The 9,226-nt window shown below is 36.2% G+C and overlaps 1 protein-coding gene across 1 annotated transcript in view; it reads right to left on the bottom strand.

Moving 5' to 3' along the window:
- The window catches only part of MALRD1 (MAM and LDL receptor class A domain containing 1), a 649,080-nt gene that overhangs the window by 551,328 nt on the left and 88,526 nt on the right, over positions 1-9,226 (bottom strand). Inside the window, exon 9 of the mRNA XM_006759937.1 lies at positions 4,978-5,144. Coding sequence (XP_006760000.1) covers positions 4,978-5,144 — 167 coding nt within the window. The remainder of the gene's footprint in view (positions 1-4,977; positions 5,145-9,226) is intronic.

The following is a 9,226-nucleotide window of genomic DNA, read 5'->3' as shown; positions in this document are numbered from 1 at the left end:
AACATTAGGCTTTTATTATATAGGATGCTTTATGAGGTAACATGCTCAATAAAAGTCTCTAATGTACTCCAAAATTTTGCCTCTGGTATTGGGCTTTATAATTGGTGACTATGTTCATATGCTCTGAAATAATCCAATTTTTCTTTGGAGTTTATCAAACAGTCAAGTTAATTTGACATTTCCCTGGTAATGTTCAGAATATTTACCTATAGGGTGCATTAATTTTTCATATATCAACACAGTAGAAATGCAAAAAAGTGGCACAATTATGTCTTAAACTGAGCTTTGAGATGCCTCTGTGCCCTCCTTTTACTGTGAGATAGGCAATGGCACTGGAAGGTGATATCTAGCTATATTATACATCTGTATAATGATCATTTCCCACGTTGCAAAGTGTATGCAGAATTATGTTACTACTAAAGGCTCAGTGTATGGAATTGGTGCACGGGTAGGGTCCCTAGGACTGGCCAGTGATCAGGGCTGATCTGCAGGGCGACTAGTGAGGCAATCGGGGGACTCCCACTGTCATCCTCCTTGGCCATGGGGTGACCGGCAGGGCTATTGGGGAGGGGGCGCCCCCACTGGCACCCGCCTTGGCGGGCCTGGTGCTGCCCACTCATCGGCCCCATCCCCCGACAGGGGCAGTGATGGGGAGGGGCAGCACCAGCACCCACCTTGGCTGACCTGGGGCCTGTGGGCTGGGTGCAGCTCCTGCATTGAGCATCTGCCCCCTGGTGGTCAGTGCATGTCATAGCAGCGGGTTGTTCCACCCTTCAGTTGATTTGCACATTAGGCTTTTATTATATAGGATGCTTTATGAGGTAACATGCTCAATAAAAGTCTCTAATGTACTCCAAAATTTTGCCTCTGGTATTGGGCTTTATAATTGGTGACTATGTTCATATGCTCTGAAATAATCCAATTTTTCTTTGGAGTTTATCAAACAGTCAAGTTAATTTGACATTTCCCTGGTAATGTTCAGAATATTTACCTATAGGGTGCATTAATTTTTCATATATCAACATAGTAGAAATGCAAAAAAGTGGCACAATTATGTCTTAGACTGAGCTTTGAGGTGCCTCTGTGCCTTCCTTTTACTGTGAGATAAGCAATGGCACTGGAAGGTGACATCTAATTGTAATGACACATAACACTCACACCTTTTCACACCCTTGCAAGCATTTATCTCCATTGTTGGCTTCACTTATTTGGTTCATATCCAAGATTTTCTAGAAAATGAATCTATTTTCAACTTAGTCCTTTACCCTCTGATTTCTACTCCTATTTTCAAGTCTTAAATATTTCAGAAGATAGCCTAAACCTACTAAAATGTACTTCACTTCATGACTTATTTATATCAACTCTTAAGACTTATTTAGATCAACTCTTAACACAGACAGTGAAACATACATGTTAGACATGTTTTCATGGTCACATCAGGGTGAACTGGAGTTATAAAAAGGTGAGACACACAAGAATATAATTATTTCCTATGCGGCTTCAGTTATTCCGCATCAAGACACTTGTCCTCCACAGATGCTTTTAGTGACACTGCTTGGCAAGCTGTATTCATCACTTCCCCTCACTTTCATTTTATGAGAATAACTGAGAGCAACTGTGCTCTTTTTTCACAATGACTAATTGATTCCCCTCTGTTCTACTGGAAGAAGAATGCATTTACATTTTTTATGAAAAATGAGCAGAGTCCTTTCTATATCGTAAATGGAATTTCATACACTAAGTTAATTGTATATTGTGTATGCAATCCAGATTTTTCTACCACATTTTCCTGTCTCATGCTACAATGAAAAAGAAAAATAATTAACCCCAACTAAACAAAATCAGCTTTTATTTTATTTCTGTCCTCACAGACTCTTATCTAGTTACTTTCAACAGATGTCAATGTGAAAGAGATTCCCAGTTCAGAAAAGCCTTTCAAGTGATATTCTAATTTTGTATTATCTTAATCAATAAATAAAAATGTTAATAATGTCTTTACACCCCGAGACCAGCATCAATAATGCCATTTTACCCTTTAAGAAAAATATTACTACATATTTTAGAGATATCTGCTTATCCTTCCCTCTTCCAGTGAAGAAAATAAAAGGAACAAATTTCAAGAGTTTATTTTATTTTATTTTTAACTACTTTTTATTGTGTGCAGGATAGGATCATGTACTGTAAAGACCTTCCTTCAAGGAAAGTTTATTATGGCTTTAAAAACTGTATCATTCAAGAAAAGATATTTCTAAGGCGCTGCCTTTCCTGCCCCAACTGTTTTCTTCCTGTTTGCCAGTGGAAATTTAGAAAATATGTATAAGCAGCACAAGTTGGGCACTGCCCTTGGCTCACTGACAAGGAAACACCACTCAGGATAAAAGATAGGCTGATGCTATGGTTACTGCTTTACTAATCCCAAACTAGAACTGCTACACACATAAGCTTACTGAGTCAACTTTTTATTTAACAACTTGCCTCTCACCTGTTTTCTATTTCTCAAGTTCTATATCCTCTGAATATAAAGAAAATAATTCAGCATTCTCACTAGACTTTTCTTTATTTACCTGCACATATCTTAAAGGTTTTTCCTTTATTGTATTCCTGGAAGATGTAAATTATCATTTTCATCAAGAGCTAATTTTGTAAATGATAGATTTGGAGTCTTTTTTAAGAGTGTGATAAAACATTAACTTGTGGCTTAAATGTACTTTGTTACAGATTTGTGTTATGTGTATAAAATATAGCAAGTAGAGTGTCAGAAAAAATAGACCACTGTCATGCAGAATACTAGGTAAACTAATAAATCAAATATCAGTCAATACTCTATGATGTACTTGTAATTGCTTCCGGTTAATATGCCAGATTAGTTCTCAACTAATAAACTTCTGTTCTTATAATGTGGGAAATGGATGGTTAATAACTGTATTCTTGTTATATGAGGTGACATCTGAAGCCAGTTTGTTTCCATCTTTTCTTGTAGCATCCCAAAGCCACCAGAGAAATGACATCTCTCATTTGCAGTAATTCATAACTCCATTCTACATATACTAAAACTTTAAAAATCCATCACTGGTGTTCAGAGCAGATTAAAATAATCCCCCAAATTAGAAGATATATAATACAAATTTTACTTAAATGTATGATAACTCATTAAGCATTTATCGAATATTAATTAATTACCTGCTGTGTAAGCACTATCATAGGGCCATATATTTTTAAAGCACCTTTAGCTATAATATAAATGTAACAATTATTCTAGAAGTTCTTTGTTGAAGAAGGATACTGGAAATTATAGCTGGTTACAAATTGCATAGAGACTATCTGGACTTGGTTTACATAGCATAGGTAACAATAACTGAAAAATCGCTGAAACATAAATACTACAACATATATGGGTAAAGTTTAACCTTTTTGTTTGTTTTGTAAACTTTCCCCCCTGTATCTGGAAAGTTTTGAGAACTACAGAAAGGGCAGGGAGATATTTTTGCAAATTGAATGAAATATACCAAGTAGATTTCAGGGCATTAGGCTGCCAAATACTACTGCAAAATACATACTATTACAAAAATATAACCTAGTTACAGAATGCTAGACATTGTGTCTTATTCCCATAACAAAGGAAAATGTATTAGGCCATCAAATGAGAGTATTCATCCAACTTTATGCTTTAGAACTCTGTGAATATCTTGGAAAAGAAAACTAGAAGAAAGAAGACTGGACATGATGAAAATGACACAAAAGGGAAAGGTGGAAGTGATATAATACAACTAGGAAGAAAAAGACTTCATCTTGAACTTTCAAATATCTTGCTAATAAGCATTCTGAAATTTGAGGATGAAAGAGAAGAAAATGCTATTGACAGATGGTTATTGGAACTTAATAAGTGCAGATGATAAATGAATTTTTGTTAAAAAATGAATCTAGCTTAAGTTCATGTGCAAGTTTCACCTGGATTTACCCAAAGTATCCTGAGCCAAAGGAAACAAATTTGGATGCTTTTACTGTCTTACTTTTTCCAATACCAGAATTACTGAAATTATTGTCAAATAGTCCCCATTTCTAGAATGATTGCTGTTTACCCCTATGATTTATTTACTTCTATTTTAAGTACATTTTTCCTCACAATAGAAATTCTCAGTGTCTCAGGTATTTTCCCACATGTAGAGAATTGTTTTTAGTCATAGTTAGGTTAAAAAAAAAAAAGGCTTATTCTAGCATTACCACCACAACTTTTACTCTGCCCATTGTGCCATTTCTTTCATTCAAGTGACTCATTTGTCTGTATCTAATTAGTAATTGCCAGCCTTTAAAATTTTATCTACTGGTACAAGAATGAGTAATTTGCCTTCATCATATTTAGAACTTTAGTGGGATACAGATCTAAAATCCAAAACAGATCATATCAGAGCTTTAATAGAGAGGTAACAAAAGATTCCCAAATAGCCATTTTATTAGACCTATAGTTTCTTTAACATATTTGTATTAATGTTAACAGTTTTATGATATACTAGAGGCCCAGTGCACGAATTTGTGCACAGGTAGGGTCCAGCCGGCCCACCCCAATCGGGGCTGATCAGGCAGTGCTGGCGCAGGGGGCAGGGGGCACATGGGAGGTGGGTGGGCCAGCCATGCCCCCAATTGGAGGGGGTGCTGATCAGGGGCGGGGCCGGCTGTGGGGGAGGGGCTGCAGGGCCCTGGTCAAACACCCAGTCAAACTCCTGGTTCAGGGGACAATTTACGTATTAGCCTTTTATTATATAGTATTATCACATTGCTTTTGCAAATTATCACATTGGCTTTTGCATATGGCAGTATTTCCTAAACCAGCTTCTTAATATTTCTTTTTAAATGTATACTAAATAAAATCAAGCTAAAGAATACCTAAAGCCTACATAACTGAAACTTGAAACAGAAGTTGCCAAGATTAGAAATTTCATTTACTCAATGGTTTTGAAATAAATACAAGTTTCTTCTTACCTTATTGTTATAGAGACTTACTCTCAGAACACTATTTTCCATAGCATAATAGAACTGTAAATGGCAGCTCTTGCCCAAGCAGTGACACACAGAGCTGTTCAGATAAGCCCTGCTGTCTAAATGGTCAAGAGTAGAAGCATGGCTAGCCCCTAGCCACATATAGTAACCTGAAAAATAAAGGAAAGGGAAGCAATTTAGAAACAAATTAGGTATTTTCTGCTTAAATAAAATTATTGTATTTCTAGAGTTTTCAAAATCAGACTTGAATCACAAATATTTTGTTTAAAATATGATGGTATGAAATGATTGCATCAACTACAAATGACAGGTTTCCGTTTCAACATGTAGTTCCTGAAATGCATTGAAATCTGCTCCAAATGTCTGAAATAAAAGTTTGATCATGCACCCCAAATGAAAATTTCAATAGTCTTATAAAAATCTCAGTGCCACCAAATGTTCATTTTCTTTTAAAGATCACAATGTAATTTTCCTTTAACCAAGAATTCTTCAGCCTTGACCAGTTTGGCTCAGAGGATAGAGCGTCGGCCTGTGGACTGAAGGGTCCCAGGTTTGATTCCGGTCAAGGACATGCACCTTGGTTGCCGGCACATCCCCAGTGGGAGATGTGCAGGAGGCAGCTGATCGATGTTTCTCTCTCATCAATGTTTCTAACTCTCTATCCCTCTCCCTTCCTCTCTGTAAAAAATCAATAAAATATATTTTTTATAAAAGAATTCTTCAGCTTTCTTTTTAAAATTCTTTCCCCTTTTGATTATTTTTCCACTTTTTACAGAGAAACCTTTATAATTTGACAGAATATTTTTTTATATATTGAAGTCTTTTACATTTTTTTAGAAAAACATTTCAGAATCAGACATGTATTAGTAAGAATTCTCCAGGGAAACAGAGCCAATAGAAACAAAACTATAAATATCTCAATTATGGAATTGGCTCACAGAGTTATGGAGGCTGAGAAATCCCATAGTCTGCTATCTGCAAGCTGGAGAACCAGGAAAGTTGGTACAATTCAGTCTGAGTCTGAAGGCCTGAGGACCAAGGATGCAATGGTGTAAATCTTAACAATTTGAAGGCCCAGAATCAGGAGCTTAGATGTCAGACATTTTTATCTCTCAGCATCTTACCTTCAATTTGCAATTCATCTCATGATATGTGCTAATCTGAGTAATTATGATGGCAACACATGCCATGTGTTACTGGAATCCTACTTTCTCTTGACAAGGATGTTGCTGTGCGCTTCTCAAATCCCACTAATTCCATTTTTCACTTTGTTCTTATTGTTGACACTGTTACAGATGTTCCCATTTCTACCTCGTGCCCCCTGCTTTGCCCATCTCCACCCAACCCCTGCCCACCCTTCCCTCTGGTCATTACCTCACTATTGTCTGTGTCTATGGGTTATGCATACATGTTCCATGGCTAATCCCTTCACCTTCTTTCATCCAGTCTCCACTTCAATCCCCCCTGACAGCTGTCAGTCTGTTCCATATATCCATGCCTCTGGTTCTACTTTGTTGTTAATCAGTTTCTTTTGTTCATTAGATTCCACATATAAGTGAGTTCATATGGTATTTGTCTTTCTCTGACTGAATTATTTCACTTAAGCATTATATTCTCCAGGTACATCCATGCTGTTGCAAAGGGTAAGTATTCCCTCTTTCTTACGTCTGGGTATTATTCCATTGTGTAAATGTACCATAGCTTTTTATCCCCTCATCTACTTAAAATAGGATTCCTGATTCTCCTCCACTCATCACCAGTCTTGTAGCCTGTGGACATGTTGCTTATTCACCAGTGAGTACCTTAGAATCCCCCTTCCCCTTTCTTTTTAAAAAATACATTTTTATTAATTTCAGAGAGGAAGGGAGAGGGAGAGAGAAATAGAAACATCAATGATGAGAGAGAATCATTGATCAGCTGCCTCCTGCACACCCCACATTGGGGATCCAGCCCTCAATTCGGGCATGTGCCCTGACCAGGAATTGCACCATGACCTCCTAGTTCATAGGTTGAAGCTCAACACCGAGCCATGCTAGCCGGGCCCATTTTTTAAATGGATTGTTATTCTTTCTGGTGTTCAGTTGTATAACTTCTTATATGTTTTGGAAATTAACCCCATATCAGGTGTATCAGTGGAATAATGTTCTACCATTCAATGGGTTTTCATTTTATTGATGGTTTCCTTGCTGTGCAGAAGCTTTTTAATTTGATGTTGTCCTATTTTTATATTTTCTTCATTGTTTCCCTTGCCCTATGAGATATGTCACCAGAAATATTGCTATGAGAGATGTCTGAGATTTCAATGGCTATAATTTCTTCTAGCATTTTTATAGTTTTGTGATTTACATTTAAGTCTTTTGTCCATTCTGATTTTATTCGCGTGCATGGTATAGGTTGGTGGTCTAGTTTCATTTCTTTTGCATGTACCTCATTTTCTCAACCCCATATAGTGAAGAGACTGTTTTCACTCCATTGTATGTGCTTGCTGCCTTTGTCAAATATTAATTGCCTATAAAAGGGGAGGACTGATTTCTGGGCTCTCTGATCTGTTCCATTGATCTATATGCCTGTTCTTATGCCAGTGCCAGGCTGTTTTGATTACAATGGCCTTGAAGTATAGTTTTATTTCAGCTATTGTGATTCCTTCACTTTGTTCTTTTTTCTTAAGATTGCTGAGGCTATTTGGAATCATTTTTGTGTGTGACAGAATATAATTCAAATGCCCTCTTTCTTAAGAAACTAGATGGAAGCATCGAATATCTATAGTCTTACTAAAGGCACCTGTGAATTTTTTATTACCTAAAAATATTATCAATCAAGTTCTTCCCATCTGATTCTTAAAACCAATTTTGATTGTTGTTTAACTCAATAATGTAGACAATACAAAGATATTTCCATAATTCTATAACTTCAATTTTCAAAAATAATCTTTCAAATGCTTGTTTTGTAAATTAGTAAATATTCCTGCAGCTTCTAAAAACTATGAGTTTAAATTAAGTGATACTCCTATTTATTAGAAATGTTAGACTTTAATGAAAATAGCACAGTAAGTTAATACTTTGCCTCAGACCTATACACAAGGAAATGATAAATAGAAAACACATTTTTATAAAGGCAAAGACATGTCAAATGCCATCTCAAGAGAAAAGAAAAAAATATGCCAAGTGATGAGCAGGGCTGAAACCACAGAACATGGGCTTTAGGATAAAAAGCAGGCTGTCGTAGCTTGAATTTTGACTAATTTAAATTTTGCAAAAGCTGAAGGAGAAGAGTCCAATTCTCTTAACAAAAGCAAAGGCTAGGGCGGGGAACCTTCCCTCACTGCCTCGGGCTGTAAGAGGCAGGATGTGCAAGACTCCAAGCATTGCCATGAAATATGAAACCATAAACTAGTATTGTTACTCAGGTAAGGTGTCAGGGAGCTAAGTAATGCTACAACAAAATCACTGAACAGGGAGGTAGGTACAAAGGAAAACATCAGGAAAGAATGGAGGAAGGATAGAGAAAAAGCAAATCTACAGTAGATATCAGGAGAAAAGGACTATCACCATGTAGTTAGAAAGGAAATAAACAGACTTTCACTTTAAAATTGTATCATCACATAACTTATTACTTAGGGGTGAGGCCAATTTAAAAATGTTTAAAGTTTATAAATACTAAGCAAGTTCATCACCACAAATCTTATGTAAATAAAAAACAAGTAATTTAAAAAGTGAACCTTTGCAAGAAGGAAAAGAAACTGATTGAATTTTGACTAATTTAAATTTTGCAAAAGCTAAAGGAGAAGAGTCAAATTCTCTTAACAAAAGCAAAGGTTAGGGCAGGGAACCTTCCCTCACTGCCTCGGGCTATAAGAGGCAGGATGTGCAAGACTCCAAGCATTGCCATGAAATATGAAACCATAAACTAGTATTATTACTCAGGTAAGGTATCAGGGAGCTAAGTGATGCTACAACAAAATCACTGAACAAGGAGGTAGGTACAAAGAAAAACATCAGGAAAGAATGGAGGAAGGATAGAGAAAAAGCAAATCTACAGTAGATATCAGGAGAAAAGGACTATCACCATGTAGTTAGAAAGGAAATAAACAGACTTTTATTTTAAAATTGTATCACCACATAACTTATTACTTAGGGGTGAGGCCAATTTAAAAATGTTTAAAGTTTATAAATACTAAGCAAGTTCATCACCACAAATCTTATGTAAATAAAAACAAGTAATTTAAAAAGTG

Source organism: Myotis davidii, unplaced genomic scaffold, assembly GCF_000327345.1.
Source record: "Myotis davidii unplaced genomic scaffold, ASM32734v1 scaffold376, whole genome shotgun sequence".
Taxonomy (NCBI): Eukaryota; Metazoa; Chordata; class Mammalia; order Chiroptera; family Vespertilionidae; genus Myotis; species Myotis davidii.
This window is presented reverse-complemented; position numbering and strand designations above follow the sequence as displayed.